Source organism: Saccopteryx bilineata, chromosome 1 (genome assembly GCF_036850765.1).
Source record: "Saccopteryx bilineata isolate mSacBil1 chromosome 1, mSacBil1_pri_phased_curated, whole genome shotgun sequence".
Lineage (NCBI taxonomy): Eukaryota > Metazoa > Chordata > Mammalia > Chiroptera > Emballonuridae > Saccopteryx > Saccopteryx bilineata.
Genome location: NC_089490.1, coordinates 16,565,436 through 16,584,228, shown reverse-complemented (window position 1 = coordinate 16,584,228; position 18,793 = coordinate 16,565,436). Strand labels below are relative to the sequence as shown.

The 18,793-nt window shown below is 43.8% G+C and overlaps 1 protein-coding gene and 1 non-coding gene across 2 annotated transcripts in view; both read right to left on the bottom strand.

Annotated features, from left to right (window-relative positions):
• Positions 1-18,793, bottom strand: part of DNAH8 (dynein axonemal heavy chain 8) — a 297,942-nt gene that overhangs the window by 240,794 nt on the left and 38,355 nt on the right. The window contains exons 14-20 of the mRNA XM_066252925.1: positions 15,947-16,134; positions 10,298-10,378; positions 9,784-9,900; positions 8,107-8,226; positions 5,742-5,877; positions 4,709-4,824; positions 2,961-3,067 (exon numbers count right to left, since the gene is read on the bottom strand). Coding sequence (XP_066109022.1) covers positions 2,961-3,067; positions 4,709-4,824; positions 5,742-5,877; positions 8,107-8,226; positions 9,784-9,900; positions 10,298-10,378; positions 15,947-16,134 — 865 coding nt within the window. The remainder of the gene's footprint in view (positions 1-2,960; positions 3,068-4,708; positions 4,825-5,741; positions 5,878-8,106; positions 8,227-9,783; positions 9,901-10,297; positions 10,379-15,946; positions 16,135-18,793) is intronic.
• On the bottom strand, positions 2,161-2,287 carry LOC136321206 (small nucleolar RNA SNORA25). Its single transcript, XR_010728485.1, has one exon. It is a non-coding gene; the product is annotated as a small nucleolar RNA SNORA25 (small nucleolar RNA).

Here is an 18,793-nt window from a genome sequence, read left to right as displayed (position 1 = left end):
CAAGTCCAGTGTGCCCAGGGCAGTGGTGGGCTAGGCCCGTCCTGACGCTGTATCTGAAAAGAGTGTCCTGGTTGGAACAGCAAATCACGTGGTCGATCCATTCAATGTTCAGCCGCTAGGAGTTCCATAGGAAGAGAAGGTCCCAGAGGCAACAACTGGAGAGGAAACTGCTGGGGCTGTCCTGGGATTAAGGAACACTGAAGGATTAAACAGACCACCCCACACAGGGAGAGAGAGCTGCAGAACGTCCAGGGAAAAACGGTCTTCCACCAGACTCACTGCTGACTTCTCATCAGCAACAAATAGGTCCGAAAAGAAATGGAGAGGCACTTTCAAAGTGCTGAGGGACAAACAAAAGTTTTTTATCCAGCCAAGCTTTTCGTGAAAGGAGGAGAGCAAAAAAAAAGGGGGCATTTTTAGACTTAAAATGAGGAGTAAGGGAGTTCACCCCTCTCATATCCTCACTATGGAACCGGCGAGAGGAGAAGTACACAAGAGCCTGAATATTTTAATAAAATATGCCAGTAAAGTTATTTTTGAGTGTTCAAGAAAAGGTAGAATTTAAAGCAACAAGCAACAATGATAAGGTAGGTACAGGTCAGTGAGTAAAGCATCCCAAGAACCCTGTCGCTAGAAACAAGACCAGAAAACTAAAAAACCCTAGACAGTGCTTTTATAAGCAAGAGCTAGATATGTGTACTCTAAAGAACTGAAGTATCAAAAAGAAAATAAAAGGGGAAAATTCCCACCCAAAGATAACAGAGAAACTTAAATGAACCAAAAAGAAAGAATAGTAAGAAGAAAACACAAATTAAAATGTCATAAATTATTAAGTGTAACTATATAAAAAAAATCACAGTAAATGCAAACAGATTAAACTCTATTTTTTAAAAATGGCCAACAGCCCAGCATGTGGAAGTCCCAGGTTCGATTCCCCGTCAGGGCACACAGGAGAAGCACCCATCTGCTTCTCCACCCTTCCCCCTCTCCATCCTCTCTATCTACCTCTTCCCCTCCCACAGCCAAGGCTCCACTGGAGCAAAGTTGGCCCGGGCACTGAGGACGGCTCCATGGCCTCCACCTCAGGCACTAGAATGGCTCTGGTTGCAATGGAGCAATGCCCCAGATGGGCAGAGCATCGCCCCTTGGTGGGCTTGCTGGGTGGATCCTGGTTGCATGCATGCGGGAGTCTGTCTCTCTGCTTCCCAGCTTCTCACTTCAGAAAAATACAAAAAAAAAAAAAAAAAACTGAAGGAAAATGTAGCAAGTTTACAGTCACATAGGGAGATTTTAACAGTGCAACTAAAATAAAATTCAGTAATGAACAGCCAAGGAATAAACCTCACAAAAATATATATACAAGGCTTCTACATGGGAAATTCTAGAACTTCATTCAAAAATATTAGAGAAGACAAATGAATTCATGATTCTGGGTAGAAGACTCACTATTGTAAGAATGCTAATTCTCTCTAAATGTATATATTCATTCAATATAATTTAGATAGCCCTCTCCAAAGAAAAATTAATTTTCAACAATTTTTGCCTGGTTAATTAACCATATGGAAAAAAATATACTGGTTTCCTACCTCACACTAAATAAAAAGAAATCAATTCCATGTGGATTATATCACTAAATGTAAAAGATAAAACTATAAAACTTTTAGAAGACATTGTGACGTAGGGAAAGATTTCTTTCAAAAGACATAAAAATCACAAATTACTAAGAAAAAGACTCATACATTTGAATATTTTTAAGGAACAGATTGATAAACTTGAGTATTTTTAAACTCAGCAAAGGATACCATAAAGAGAATGAAAAGGTGGTCACAGCTGAGAGAAGATATTTGCTAAATCATCATCAACAACTAACACAGTGAGAGCACTGATCAATAAATCCAATCCAATAGAAAAACAAGCAGAGAGAGAGAGAGAAGAAGGGATGGGGAGAGGGGGAGGGGACAGGGAAATGGAAGGAGGGGAAAGAAAGGACAAGACAGGAAAGGAAACACATTTTAAGGAAGAGAAAGCACAAATGCTCATAAACATAAAAATGCATTCAACCTCATCAATGACCGGGAAAATTATCGTGAAATTCCAGTGAGATGGCATTTTACACTCCTGTGGTGGCAAGATTTTTTCTTTTTTCTTTTTTTTTTTCTAAATGTGTTCTCCTCAGGGAAACATAGCACCACTGAATGTCTATTACATCCTATGGAGAACGTCAATCTTAGGTCACAGCGTTAAGAGCTCCTGGTTTGGGTCCCATAAGCTCTCTTTGAAATGACCTATGGCAAGATTTTTTTAATTGAACATTATCAGCTGCGAGCGAAGAGGAGGCGCCGTGGGCCGTCTCGCGAGGCCTTGCCTGGTAAAGTGAGACACGCGCACGCCCCAGGGCCCGGCTGCCCCACTCTCGGCAGCTGCAGCAGGAGACAAGTACGAGAATGCTCCCAGAGGTTTTAGCCATGATAGCCCAAACCGGAAACAGCCCAGCTGACCGTCACCAGTAGAACAGAAGAACAGAGTGAGTATGCTCCAACGAGACAGAAGTGAAAATGAAGTACATCAGCATTGATGAATCCCAAACACGTAATGCTGAACATGGTCCAAACCAAGCAAAATTAAATGACACACTGATCAGGAATACAGATACATGGTAAGCTCCGAGGAAAACCGAGACAATGGTCAACATCAAGTTCAGGATGGCAGTTAGCTGGGGGGGGGGGGGGGGGGGGGGGCCAGAGAGAGGACCAGTAAGGGGGCCGGTCGTGTTCAGCGTTCGTCTGGCCTGGCTGCTAGGAACCTGGCTGTTCATTTGATCGCTGCTTAGGTTTTTATACAGTCTTTTCATCAATGTTGTATTTTAATTTTTATCATTTTTAAATTAAGAAAAGAGGTGCTCTTATTAGCATTATGTTACGACAGTATCACCAGACATAGTAAGCATATTTTCAACTTGCCTCGCCACAAATATTCTTTTCTTCATCGTGTCCAGAGATAACCGTGTAGCTTTTTGGAGACTGTCCAGTAATTGATGGGAGAAGAAAGCGTAGACCTCTTTACATTCCTGTAATAAGAAAGCGTGTTACATCTGGTGCAAAGAATAAAAACCACCGACACTCCCAAAGCACGAGCACAAGATTAGAAGTGCCGAGTGAAAGAGGACAAGCAATGACCGATACAGTTTCAATCCTATCGTAGAGATAAGCTTAATCCTAAGTCACTTGCTCATTTTTAAAAACAACATGAAAAGTGTGCTTTCATGAACGCCCTCGCAAACCATAAGAACTTACTGAAAAGCCAAATTCCACAAATGGCTTCTTTGAAATAATCACAGTTTTCTCAATACTCCGGAATTCACTCAACAAAACTGAAGCACTTATCAAAGTGGGGTGCACTTCTCAATGCCTAGGGGTGTGGCCATAAGAAGGTATTTGGTCTCCATCCTCAGAACGCTCGTCTTGGTAGAGAAACGTATTTTAAAACGCCCACTGCCACAGCAAAGGGAGGACACGTGCACTGTCTCGGGTCTGTAGTGTGCCCTCTCCCCACGCCCTCTCTCCCGGCAGAGAAGTGGCAAGTTCACGGTCAGAGCACAGGACACGTACCGAGCCCGGACAGGGCTCTGGGCACCACGACTTGCTTCCACATCCACGGCCAGTCTCGGCCCCTACTGTTCCTCTCCACTCTCCACCCTGCCTCGCCTCGCCCCGCCCCTCTGGCTGGGGGGGCCAGTCGGGTGGAGCTGGGTCAGAAGGGAGGCTCAGCAGGGGCAGGGCGAACAAAGAGGAGTGGGTCAGGGTCCGTGAATGGTCAGGCGGAAGCACAGGTGTGCCATAATCCGGTACTCTTGTTAGACCGTTCTGACAGCGATGTGGCAGCTGGAGCTGAGAGGCAGAGGCTATGTATGATAGGAGGGGACTCTATGACACAGTCCCAAGTGATCCCTCCGGTTGCGACGCTCTGATGGCACCCAGTCTTCTTGCTCTAGGAACCCCATCGGTGTTGAAGGGAATGCAACTGGACGAGGAGGGCTGCTGGCCTGGGAACACCTCCCTGTCTCCCGCGGACCCCGCAGACTGCAAATGGCGGCCTGGGGCGTGGTTCTGACCAGAAATCTGCAGCTGGGATCTAGACTCAGCAGGGCAGTGCTCCCCGTCGACCATGGATATCATCCTTGTGCAAGAGGGGAACAAACGTGTGCCGTCCGTTTCCAAAACTGCACGCACTAGTGTGCGTGTTAAAGAGTGTAAAAGGGTGTGAGATAGAGAAGGAATGAATAGAAGATCACGGATTGAAAGCGGAACTGACGGGCAGCTTGCAATTCAGGCCCCGCTACTCAGCATCGCCACCGAGAAGAAAGCTCTCCACCCTGAGTTAAGCTGGACCGGGCTACAATCCCAGCAGTGCTGTGTCCTACATCAGAAAACGTGGACAATCACAGTAGGGGACAGAGCTATAGAAATGTAGTGGACAGATCACATGAAAAGTTGAAGTTGGGAGAACTGTAAGAATTGCTCTATCTTGCCAGATTCCAGAGTGTAGTATAGAAAAATTATATTTTCTGGACTTTGTTAATAAATCCAAATTAGTTCTAAAATCCACACAGGCTGGTTGCAGAACGTGCCAGACGAAGCACCGTTGGGGCTGTCTGTCATTCTGAGTGGCGACTCGGTGACATGCAATGAGGTGGGTTCCCAATAAACACCTTTTTAAACTCATCTTCTTTATCGTTGACAGCGACGTCAGGCACAAGATTACCCTCATAATCTTGGTTCTCACTCTCCTCTGGGTCACTGCCGAAAACAACACGCTTCTTCGGTTCTACAGATAAAAGACAAAACAAAAACACAACATTGAATGTTGAACATTTCGCTTATTATAGAATATAATGCCAAAATGACTTTTAAAAAAAAAACTTCCTAAAAAAATAGTTCTTAATCTGAAATTTCAAAATTTGCCTCTGTAGGAATCATCCTTGAATTCAATTAAAATCACCAATCTCAACAGAATTGTTAGGCGACTGAGAAATATTCTCTTTTAATATACTCTGTCTTAGTAGCTAGAAGTAATAAACATTTAAGGAGTGCTTTACATAGTATCTTTCTAAAATATGTATTTATTTTTGAGCCTTCTAACTTAATGAACTGAGAGTCCTGTGTCCGGCCACTTCCGAGGGAAACGAGCTAGGCGGGAAAGTTCTGAGAGCGAGCAGACACACGAGGGACAGGGGTGCAAGCTCGGACTTTCTCATCGTCAGCACCGCTGGCGTCCCTGGTCGCTGGGCGCAGCCCTGAGCATCCAGCAGGTTCAGCAGCGGTCCTGGGCTCTGCCCATTGGATGCCAGGAGCACCTCCCCTTGTTGTGTGACAGCTAAAAATGTCGCCAGGCCTTTTAGAATGCTGCGCAAAGAGAGGGACTGAGATGGAGAGAGGGGGAGAGAGTGTGCGTGTTGACGTAGCAGATCTGAGACGGCTGTCCGTTGAAAGGCCTACTTGCAGGGTTGGTCCATGCGTGGCACCTGGGAACCTGGGTGTCAGAAGGGCTCCCACCATTCCCTGACCGACAGAAAGGGCTCACTGTGCCTGAGCAGTTCCTGCAGACCCCGTGGTTTAGGCTGAATTCCTGCTGGGCTTTCCCCTGCGAACTCTGGAACTTGGGCCTCTGCTGAGCGCAAGCCTGCCCACTTGCAAACGTATTCCTAACTCTTGCGACTCACGCGTTATAGCCGGTGAAGTTACCTGGGGTCTGTTTGGCTTTCTTCACACTGTACTTAACTTCATAGATAGTCTCAAATATTGATATAAGTTCTCTGACAGCTTCTTCCACGTGCCTACTTTTGTGGTTCAGAATGTCGGCCCATTCTTTTGTGTACGTCTAGTAAATAAAGAAACGACTGTTAATTTCCAGGTAACTTAACAACACTGTGAAAATTACTAATAGAGCTACAGTTAGCACCACTTGAAAATAACTAGAGGTAGTTGCCGGCAGCACACTGTATCAGATCAAAACTGTCCGTGGCTAAAGGCGCAGCTGCGAAGGCCCACGCCAAAGAAAGGAGGAGACAGAGGGAAAATGCAAGGTTTTTGACGTCCGTCTGACTCAGTCACACACAGACACCTTCATCCACCAAGATGGCCACAATAAAAAGACAAATAATAAGTGTTGACAAGGATGTAGAGAAATTGGAATGCTCATACAAGGCTACTGAATATGTAAAATAACACAACTGCTCTGGAAAACAGTCCGACAGCTCTTCAAAAGGTTAAACCGGTGGTGGTCAGCCTGGTCCCTACCGCCCCCTAGTGGGCGTTCCAGCTTTCATGGTGGACGGTAGCGGAGCAACCAAAGTATAAATAAAGAGATAGATTTAACTATAGTAAGTTGTTTTATAAAGATTTATTCTGCCAAACTTGGCAAAAATCTGACATAAAGTACTTGGTAAGTAATTATTATTATATGCTTTAACTTGCTGTAACTCTGCTTTATAAATTTTATAAAGTAAAGTGACTTCCCTACTTTATCAATCACCATGACTGTGGAACCGGTGGGCGGTTAGAAAATTTTACTACTAACAGAGATACAAAAGTGGGAGGTAGGTATAAAAAGGTGGACTACTCCTGGGTTAAACAAGCAGTTAACATGTGATCTAGCAATTCCACTCCTAGGCATATGCCCATGAAAAATCAAAGCATCTCCTCACGGAAACGTGTCCATTCACGTTCACAGCAGCATTATCTGTCATGGCCAAAAATTGGAAAGATATAATCACTTCAAACTTACATGCTCTGAGAACAAGATGTTAAAATGGGGCATTTAATGTTGTCTCCATTCCAGCCACGGCCCCAGTGCTGAGAACAAATGATTTTAAGATCCCACACATTATGAAAAAGTCAGTTCTTTAAACGGTAGCAGGGAAGGCAACCCTCAGCCCATTGCCCACCTTGAAGTTATAGAAGGGAAGCTTGATCATTGGTAGAAATTTGGTAGAAATAAGTGTAGAAATTTTCAGAAGAACTACTCAGATACCCTGGTCCATGCCCTCCAGAATTTGGGGATGGACAGGCTGACCCATGCCTAAGTGGTCCTGAGGCAAGAGGCTGGCTGGGGACCCTAACCCCTAAAGGCAAGAAGACGTGTCCTGGGAAGAAACTGCATGTCCATAGAAAGAATGGCAAAGGTATCTGTTTTTCACAGGTAACTGGATCCCTTGAGATGGAGCCAAACCTTGGTTGTCTTAAAGAGGACACCTGCAAGGTGACTCAAACCAGCAGGGTGGGTGTAGCTGAAGGCCAAGGCAGACAAGAAAGGAAAAAAGGGTTCAGTTCAAGACATAAGGGAGTGCTTCTGAGAGACTGTGATAATGTGCCAAGCCTCAAAACTGATTGGACACGGCTCCTGTCGTTGTGCTTTTCAGCCAATGGAGGATAAGTATTCAAATAACTTCGATATCATGTGATGTTGAGGGGGTTAGGTTTTATCCTGTAGGAACTGGACATTGAAGGATTTAAACTGGGGAGTTTTGCAGTCGAATTTGGTGGCGATGTGGAGGACAGATATGATGGGGTCAGACAGGGAGGCAGAGAGACTAGTTAGACCACAACATCAATTGCTAAGCTCAAAATGAGCCTTAAGGGCCAGACCTAAGAAAGGGCAGCAGCTATGGAAGAGAAGAGGCGAGCCAGGCAAAATCTGAGTAAGAAGCACAGTCTGACTGAGACTTAAGACGGACAGAACTCGGGAAAGGGGAGCGAGGGAAGCAGTCCTGACGGCTCCCAGATGTCTGCTCGACTTCAGGGGGAAGGGTGCGGTAGCTGAGACCCCAAGAGGGGAGGCTGCTGCCCCGGGGGCCTGCGCAGAGGGACAGGAGCAGGGAACACCCCCACAGCCCCAGCCCAAGGTTGAGGACGTTTGTCAAGTGATGTCTAGGGTGTGGCCAGTGCTTTGAGCCAATGAAGCCTTGTAAGTCTTTGGAGATGAGGTGGTCCCCAAAACGCTGACCTCTCAGTGCCAGTGACACAGATTTCTGCTTTCGGACGGTGAATTCACATTTGAGATTCATGAGTGAGTATTTCTATGACTAAAGTGTAATGCATGAAAGCCTACCTCATTGAGCACCAGCATATCCTCCACTCTGGTGGCCTCCCTGTCCGGCAGGGAGATTAACACTGTCCTGGCTATCTCCTTCAGAACTTTATCAATATGCATCTCACACAAGTCATTGATCTGCCAACAAGAAAGAACATGGAAGAAAACTCTGCTTTCACCCAAAGGTATTTGAGTTATAAACCAATTAGGAGGGCTGTCTCCGGAAACTTGCGTCCAGAGCCAAGCATACTTTGTGGAAATTTTAGAAGTATATCTGCAAAGAAAGCTTGACATGGAACTAAATTTTTATTGAGCAGCAATGGGTACTATGTGCATGACCTCTTTTAAATCCCCATGCCAGCCCATCACCCATCACTATCCCAGTTTCACAGCTAAAGAAACCAATGCCCAGAGACGTAGAGTAACCTGGGCAGAAACACACAGCCAGTGAAAGGCAGAGAATCGCACCTAGGGGGTATCCGACTCCCAAGCCTCTGAGTCTGGACAGTGACACCGTGCTGCCACCACTGACAGACTAGCACGTCTAGAAAGGTGTGCGTGTTCTATTCAATATAGAGAGCAGACATGTCAGAAACCAACAGTCACCAGCTAGATGACGGGCTTGTTTAAGTAGTATTAGATGCATGGATATCTATGCACTCTTTTCGGCCACTTTTCACAGTTTACAATTATCCCATTTTCTAAACTACGCTGTGGAGTTGAGCCATGGTTCTAACTAGGGGTGGGATTCAGCTGGTTTGCACCGGTTGGGCAGAACCGATACCTAATTTTTGGTTGAGTTTGGCAAACCATTTGTTAAAATGGCACTCGTCATCAAGGTTCTCTCTAAGGTGGGTGCCTGGGCAGCCACTCAACGTGGAGATCACAAATTTACATTCCTGACTCTTTTTTAACGTTCATCTGTGCAACAGCGTATTCTAAGCACCCGTAGTGATGTTCATTCCGTCCGCAGGTGAAAAACATTGCAAGTGAGGACGCCAATCAAGAAGCAATATGGACATGTCTTAAATACAGTTTCATTGTTTTTTAAGTTCATTAATATTTTAAAACTCTTTCTTATAACATAATCTAGTTTTGTGTACTTCTTTCATTGTTCTTATCTAACTATTAAATGCATGAAATAGTAAACTACCTACCAGTATATCATTTTTTTATACTTAAAATGGTTATTAGGGCAGAAAACTAGTTGTTAAATTATTTGAATCCCACCACTGGTTTTAACATATTAAAGACAAGGTAATTCAGAGACAAGAACAGGCAATCCTAAATGAAACTGGCCCAAAGTAGTTAAAGAAACATAAAGCATTATTTTGTTTAACTTAATGGATATCATTTTAGTTAAAAGTTATACCTTTCAAATGGCTTTCATAGGTAATCAAACTATTACTCATAGTCTGAGTATTTGTGTACATAGTTTTTTTTTTGTTTTTTTTTATTTTATTTATTCATTTTTAGAGAGGAGAGAGAGAGACAGAGAGACAGAGAGGGAGAGAGAGGAGAGAGAGACACAGAGAGAGAAGGGGGGAGGAGCTGGAAGCATCAACTCCCATATGTGCCTTGACCAGGCAAGCCCAGGGTTTCAAACTGGCGACCTCAGCATTTCCAGGTCAATGCTTTATCCACTGCGCCACCACAGTCAGGCCTACATAGTTTTTTTATATTTATCTATTTTACCTTCTTTAAAAGTTGATTGAACATATCCAAAACTGAGTCAACCTCTTGGAAGAAGCTTTCGAGTGTTAAAGATGACCATGTTAATATTGTGAGCCCTTGTCTCAACACAGACTCCACCTAGGAAAGGGGAAAAAATGTAAGTTTCCATCAAAGCATCTGCATTTATTAAAAAGGCTTTCTTTTATTACTTGGAAAGATTATAGGTGATATTTCCTTAATTATATTTCTCCTCCGTTATACCTAACAACGGTGACTTTGTTTTTTATTCATCATCTTTGGCTGCCCAGGAAGCACTCATGGACTCCTAGGAAGTGCTAATTATTTAGATTGAGTTGTTTTTAAAAGGCAACAAGACTCAGACAGGGAAACCATTCTGTAGGAATAATAGAGCTATAAGGGTGAACTAAAAAGACAGAGGGTCCAGGCAAGAATAGATGTTCTAAAATCCATAATCTATAGAACTGTAATCTAATTTTAAACAACAAAATCGGCATAAACCTTCAGCATTACCAACCTTTTTCATTTTAGGAGTCATCAGGTTGACAAACACAGACGGCACTTCTTGACATAAGTCATCATAATACTGCAGAAGGTCCTGTCAAAAGTCAAAATGGCAAGTTTTACTGTAACTTATTTTAAAGTAAGAGTCATCTTTTGAGTTAGACCAGAGAGGTTTTCATAATACCGGTCCCCTCAAAATCCTACCAACAAGGAATGTGCTCATTTAAATTTACACTAATTTACTGTATTTTTCCCTCACCTGTAAGTTAACTGAGCATCCCCTTTAAACAGTGAGTCAAGGAAGCTTTCTAGATGTGCCTTTTTCATATTAATTATTTAATTGTCTTTCTAGGTTTATGCTACTTTTAATAGACTTGATTGTTGTCTTTTTAAGACCTCTGCCATTACACATTCCCCACCTTTCTGTTCTTTGTCCTCTGACCTGTTAAAGCACACGTATGACTGATGCCACACTTTCTTTCTTTCTTTTTATTTTTCTGAAGTAAGAAATGGGGAGGCAGAGAGACAGACTCCCACATGCACCTGACTGGGATCCACCAGGCACGCCCACCAGGGGGCGATGCTCTGCCCATCTGGGGCGTCACTCCTTTGCAACCAGAGCCATTCTAGCACCTAAGGCAGAGGCCATGGAGCCATACTCAGTGCCTGGGCCAACTTTGCTCCAGTGGAGCCTTGGCTGCAGGAGAGGAAGAGAGTGATAGAGAGAAAGGAGAGGGGGAAGGGTGGAGAAGCAGATGAGTACTTCTCTTGTGTGCCCTGCCCGGGAATCGAACCCGGGACTTCCAAACGCCGGGCTGACACTCTACTGCTGAGCCAACCAGCCAGGGTCATACTTGCTTTCTTGAATCAAAATCATTGCCTGCACTATCAGAATTAATAAGCTTTCCTATCTTCTTTTATATATTTTTCAAAGATGAACCATATAATCAATTTTTGACCATTTTGTAATTTATTGCACTGAGTGACAGGAGATTGGATTCAAGTTAATCCTCTCCCAAAGTAATATATTAAATTGTTTCAATGTTTACTTAGTCGTTTCAAAGTTATTAATTTCTCTCCTGCTTTTTTTTTACTTGTAGTTGCACTTGCCAAAGGCCTGCTACTTTCACAGTATCATTCACTAGTAACCAAATCCTGAAGGACACAATGCAAGTAATATTAACCTCAAATTATAAGAGTACTTTGACCCTCAGTTCTCCAAAGCCAAGCCTTTTGATTCTGAAGCTAAAGTTTAAACAATGCCAATGTTCTTCTGAAGTTTGTTTGCTTGCTTGCTTGTTTGTTTGTTTTTAAATATACCAATTAAATACTATTTTGGTAGATGCTAAACTTACTAAACTCTTAGAAGAAAGCATATGCATAAAAATCTTTATGACTTGGATTAGGTAAAGCTTTCTTAGCTATAACACTAAAAACACAACAGACAAAAGGAAAAGTAATAAACTGAATTTCACCAAAATTAAAAATATGATTCAAAGGACACTATCTAGAAAATGAAAAGACAACCTACAGGATGGGAGAAAATATTTCTAAATCATTTATCTGATAAGGTATCCAAAATATATGAAGAGTACTTACAACTCAGTAATAAAAAAAAAAAAAGCAAATAACTCAATTAAAATATGGGCAAAGGATTTGAATAGCCATTCCTGCAAAGATCTGCAGATGAACAATGCAGGCATGAAAAGGCGCTCAACATCACTGTCCCTAAGGGAAATGCAAATCAAAACCACGCTGACATGCTATTTTACATCCAAATGATGTTCAAATGAAAAAGCAACAAGTGTTGGCAAGCAGGTGGAGAAACTGAAACCCTCAAACTCTGCTGCGAGAATACAAAATAACACAGCCTCTTTGAAAAAGCCTTTCAGTTACTAAACATAGAGCTACCTAGTTACTGAAGCCCAGCAATTTCATTCCCAGGTATCCCCCTGAGAGCAGCTGTTTCAATCCGTGTGCTGCAAGCATTGTTGAAACATGCAATACCTGACCCCTTTTCCCTGAGATTGTCAAAAATTAAAAGAAAGAAAGAAAAAATGACAACAGTCAGCATAACAATAGCCTTCCAGTGTGAATCAATTAAAATTATACTTCTTTTTTTTTTAATCGGCAAAAAATATATTTTTGGCGTGACACAGAATTTTAGTCATTAGTTTATGTGTGCCACAAGATGAAAAAGGTTGAAAATCACTGCCCTAGAGAATAAAAACGTATATATATTTTTTCCTTTTAGAAGCATCAATCATCAGTTTTTTGTTGTGACACCTTAGTTGTTCATTGATTGCTTTCTTATATGTGCCCTGACCGTGGGGGGGGGGGGGGCTACAGCAGACCGAGTAACCCCTTGCTCAAGCCAGCAACCTTGGGTCCAAGCTGGTGAGCTTTGCTCAAACCAGATGAGCCCACGCTCAAGCTGGCGACCTCGAGGTCTCGAACCTGGGACCTCTGCATCCCAGTCCAACGCTCTATCCACTGCGCCACCTCCTGGTCAGGCAAAAAAAGTATATTTCTTTTTTTTTTTTTTTTTTTTTAGAGAGGAGAGGGAGAGAGAGAGGAGAGACAGAGAGAGAGAAGGGGGGGGAGGAGCTGGAAGCATCAACTCCCTTGACCAGGCAAGCCCAGGGTTTCAAACCGGCGACCTCAGCATTTCCAGGTCAACGCTTTATCCACTGCGCCACCACGGGTCAGGCAAAAAAAAAAAAAGTATATTTCTTAAAAACCTTGTATACAAATGTTCATAACAACATTATTAATAATAGCCAAAAAGGGAAAATAACATCCCATCAATGGGGGAATGAAAAACTGTACAACAGAATGTTATTTGATCATAAAAGAAATAAAAGTATTGATCCATGGAAAAACATGAATGAACTCTGAAAACGTCACGCTGGGTTAAAGAAGCCAATATCAAATGTCCAAACAAGGCAAATCTGTATAGACAAAAAGTGAATTTCGTGAACGCCAAGGGAAGGTGTGTCTTATTAGCATCCTCAGGATCAAACATATCATAAAATATAATGTACTTAATCTATAAAATTATAATATTAAGAATATGTTTTAAAACTTGTTATTCATCACTGTCACTACCCTGAAGTCTAACTCTGGTTTCTGATCATCTTCTCACTTCCTGCTTTCCAACTCAGTCTTTGCCGCGTTTGCACGTCAGTACTTAGTTCTATCAAGACTCACCGGTGGAACAGGGTAGAGAGCCCAGAAAGAAAACCACACGTAGTTGGTCAATTAATTTACAAACAAGCGAGGATATACAAAGGAGTCAAGAAAGGTACAATGGAGAAAGTGTTGGGAGAACTGGATAGCCACATGCAAAAGAATGAAACTGGACACCTATTTTGTACCATACATAAAAATCAACTCAAAATGGAGCAAAGATTTAAATTTAAGACCTAAATCTGTAAAACTTTTAGGAGAAAACATGGGGAGTAAGTTCCTTGACATCAGCCTTAGCAATGATATTTTTAAAATTTATTTAACACCAAAAATCATAAGCAACAAAGGCAATAATAAGTCAGTGGGACTGCATCACACTGAAAAGGCCTCTGTAGCAAAGGAAACCTCAGCAAAGTGGAAGGGCAACCTATGGGATGAAAAACATACTTGCAAATCACGTAGTTGAAAAGGGGTTGATATCCAAAATATACAAAGAACTCACACCACTCCACGGCAAAACATAAGAATAACAAATCTGGCCTGACCAGGCGGTGGTGCAGTGGATGGAGCGTCGGACTGGGATGCGGAGGACCCAGGTTCGAAACTCTGAGGTCACCAGCTTGAGCACGGGCTCATCTGGTTTGAGCAAAAGCTCACCAGCTTGGAGCCAAGGTTGCTGGCTCGAGCAAGGGGTTACTCAGTTGGCTGAAGGCCCACGGTCAAGGCACATATGAGAAAGCAATCAATGAACAACTAAGCTGTCACAACAAAAAACTAATGATTGATGCTTCTCATCTCTCTCCATTCCTGTCTGTCTGTCCCTATCTATCCCTCTCTCTGTCTCTGTTAAAAAAAAAGAAAAGAAAAGAAAAGAAAAAGAATAACGAATCTGATTCAAACAGGGGCAGAGGAATAGTTTTCCAAAGATGACATACAAAAAGCCAATAGGTGCCTGTAAAGGCGCTCAGCGTTGCTGATAATCAGGGCAAGGCAAATCAAAATCACAGCGAGAAACAGATTACAGCGTAAAGAACACAGTCACTGACACGGAGACAAACATACACAGGGCCAGGCGACTGCTTGAAGCAGCGGAGGGACCACTCTGTAAAGGACATGATCTAACCATTTGCCAAACACATGGAAACTACTACAGAATAATACTGAATGCAAACTGCAATCGAAAAAGAAAAAAAGATAAATAACAAGTGTTGGTGAGGACGTGGAGAAAAGGGAACACTTTCGCACTGTAGCTGGGAATATAAATCGGTGCAGCCACTGTGGAAAAAGAGTACGGAGATTCCTGAAAAATTAAAAAATAGAATGACCATATGATCCAGGAATCCCACTTCTGGGTATATATCCAGTAGAAATGATCTCGAAGACATAGCTGCACCCCCATGTTCGCCACAGCATTATTTACAGTAGCCAAGACATGGAAATGACCCAAGTGTCTGTCAGCAGATGAATGGATAAAGGAGATGGGATATACAGTCATATGATGGAATACTATTCCACCATGAGAAAGAAGGACAGCCTGCCATTTGCGACAACAGGGATGGACCCTGAGACCTTACACTAAATGAAATAAATCAGACAGAGAAGGACAAATACTGTATGATATCACTTAGACCAGGGGTCTCAAACTCAACTCAGCATGTGGGCCGCAGAGCAAGATCACAGCCTTTCGGCGGGCCGCACTAGGTCTACAAAAGGCAACTGTTATGCAACACTTTTCTCACTGCAGTTGAAAACAAAAAAAAATCAGTACAAGCACAATTATACATGCAGTTTACTCAGTGTCACAAAACGTCCAGAAACTGTAGTTCGCATCACAACTGCTGTTAACTAAGCTAATATCTAGCTAGGATGCTAGAGAAATGAAAAATACAAGTAGGCCCCTAGGCTTACTTAATTTTATCCAAAATATTTTGAACTTCGTGGATTAGTCTGCAGGCCGCACAAAATTGTTTGGCGGGCCGCGAGTTTGAGACCCCTGACTTAGACAGTATTTGTATAATATACAAATACAGTATACGTGGAATATAAAAAAGCCAAACTCATAAAAACGGAGAGTAGAGAAGTCGTTGCCAGGGACTGGGGGGAGAAGGGGACAGGGGGAGGCTGGTGAATGGCATAAACTCTCAGCTGAGACAGAATAAAGTCTGAGCTCTGCTGTAGAATGTGGTGACTGTCGTCGATACCACTCTATTGTGTAAGTGACATTTGTTTAGAGCGTAGAACCTAAATGGTCTCACTGAAAAAATTTGTAAAACAATACATATTGTGTGTACCGTGATGAATGCTTTGATTAACTAAAGGGAGAAAACTTTTCACAGTGTATCTGTATATCAAACCATCAGTCCACCTTAAATACGTATCTTACAATTTTGTAGATCATACCTCGATAAAGCTGAAAAAACTATATAAAAAGAATCGGCACGGTAACAGAATATGTTAAAAAAAAATCCCTTACCTGCAAATGCAGCTTGTCCGCCTTCAGCCGGCCCTCCAGCTGGAGCAGTTTCCTGGCCTGCTCCGGCACTTCCAGCTGCATCTTCATCATGCACTTCGTCTCGCGGACAATCTCCAGGATCTTGGGGTCAAAGTTAACCATCAACTTCCCGGACTCTGGATGTCGCACCAGGAGTGTGGCTTGTAAAGCTACGAACAAAACCGTTCCCGCCGTTAGGGCTGCTGGCCTGCCTTCCTGCTTTCTGCCCCGTTTCCCACGCTGCCTCTCTGCCCCGCTGGCCACCGACTCCGTGGGAGCGGAACACTAGCTGTGGAGATCCTCCCAGGTTCTAAGGCGGGGCAGCCGGCACACAGTCGGCGCTCAAAACTTCGACAAATTTAGATAAGCAAGCGCGAGTGTCTGTAAGGCCATCTCGAGAGAGCGAGAAATGGGCTGAGAGCTGCCGTGCTGTTGTGAGCGGGCGGAGTGAGCTGTAACACAGCGTCTGTCCGTCCGTTTCACAGACGGTGGGTGATCCAGCCCCTAGGAGGGAACTGGAAAGTGTGCACAACCACAAAAACGGGACGCGCCTCATGAGGTTTCAAACCCTGTTCCGTGCCTGACCCCAAACCGGCTGCTTTAGAGAGGTTTCTCTGAATGAAATCTCCATCCCGAACCTCTGATCACAAGGCTCAATATCAGTAAGAAATATTGTTGAACAGCACTGCACTGTGAATTCCTAGAATGTAGAGGAAGACTTGTTCACACTACCTCTGAACTACTGCTACATGAGCGTCATTTATATAAATAGGCATTGTCAGAGGTGCCTTTTATTACGCATCCCTGTGGCTGGCGCTGAGTAGCATGCATCGCAATGTGGTAACAAATTCTAGGGACACCCCTATGACAAGCACGTGCTAGCCCGAGTTACAGCTTATATTCACAAACACCACTAACAAGAATTCCCCACGTCTCTTCCAAACCTCACGTCACTGCACAGAATGTGGCTGCCTCAAACCTCTAGTTAAATAAAAGTCTGTGTATCCCTTTAAAGTTGGTGGGCTTTTTTTACTCATAAAACTTTTCTTGATATGATTGGTTCTCAATGATGCTAGCTAGTGTCATGAGGATTTCAACTAAAACTTTGACCCAATCGATTTAAAATCTCTTTTAAATGGGGCTAGAAATCATTTATCCTCGCGAGTAAAGCCCAGGTTAACCTTTGAACGTTCTCTTAATAAAATCTGTCTCTTTTTTTAAGGCTGTACTAAGCTTTCTTGAAAGGACAACATGGTGAGCAAGACCGCAAACAATCGTTATAACAGCCGGGAGTCCTCCTCCAGGAATGCACAAACCTTCATTCCACGTGAGTCACCAGCAGAGAAACGTCCCAGAGCAACCAACTCCAATTATTACGGAGTTCCTTTATAGTTAGATACTGTCACATCGCCGTCACAACAAGAAGCCTTCCCGAGCAACACCCGCCCCTTAGCCGGTGTTTCTGTGAAAGGCAGGTTCAAATCCCCGCCCTGCCACTTTCAAGTGGCGTAAGCTTGGGCAAGCCACCTAACTGGCTTCTCAGTGCCTCAGTTTCCTCATCCGTAAGATGAGGGTAACAATGGTTCCTCACAGGGTTGCCCTGAGGAGTAAAGGCAGTTGTGTATGTCGAGTACTTAGACAAAGCCTGGCATATGGTCAACGCTATATAAATGTTGGCTATGACTGTTATTTAAAGGATGCAAAGATAAAACAGAGTTTTGCTGGAATGTGTAGGGGACAAAAGACAGCTCTATAAAGCAATAAGTGTCCTGAGAAAGAACTAATGTGTGGAGGACTCTAGGGGAGGAGGACATTACCTTCTGCCACAAAACCTAAGAAAGGGCTCTGTGGAACAGTTGACCGCTGACCTTGTTTTAGAACATGTGCAGATAAAAGAGAAAGCCAATAGGACACACACACACACACACACACACATACAGTAGGCAAGTGCATGGTATTTCGGAAGCTAAATGGTACATGTTCCATGTTTCAATTAAAAATTCTCTTTTGCCCTTTTCCCTAATGTGACCTTTAAGCTTCCCTGACCTCCCTTGAGAGAGTGGCTCCATAGATCCGTAGGGTCCCGTCACCCACATATCCCAGGAACAGCCGGCCCGCTGGCAGTGGCCTAAAAGGGTTTCAGTGAGGTGCCAGCTGGGGAAGACACCCTGCGGGGCCAGGGCCCTGCCCTTCAGGATGTAGGTGTGCAGGGAATCGATGGCCTCTGTCTAAGCTGTGTCCCCAGCAGGGAAAATATAGGGGTCTGGAACCAAGAGGCGGAAGTAGGAGTGGCCTCTCTCACTGTCACTCCTGGTGACCCACCCACAGAATCTCTGCTTCCTGGGCCTGCAGCTGGGCTCTGCTGAAGTGGAGATCCCGGGGCGGGAGGGAGACACATTCCTGCCAGGGGACACAGTCAGGTGGCCACCACGGCTGCAGACAACGGCTTACAGCCCAGATGGGACAGGGCAGGGGTGACAATAGAGCCCACACAGCAGCACCACATGGACCGGGCCAGCATGGCTGGCTGCTTAGAATCACCCATCCCGCCGCACACTTAACTCTGCCCGAGGCCTCAGCACCCCTCAGAGGTACTTAGACACACAGCCTTAGTACTCCTAATTTGCTGGGGCTTGAATTGGAAGCTAAATTAAGTTATAGAAAATGGAAGAAAGGAAGGAAGGGAACAAGAGAGGAGGGAGGAGGGAGAAGGGAAGGGTGAGAAAGAGGGAGAGAGGGAGAGAAGGAAGGAGTGAGACAGCAAGTTGTAACACCTTTTCCCCTATTGACACTGAGATTTGAATCTATAGCATGGCAAAACTAAACATG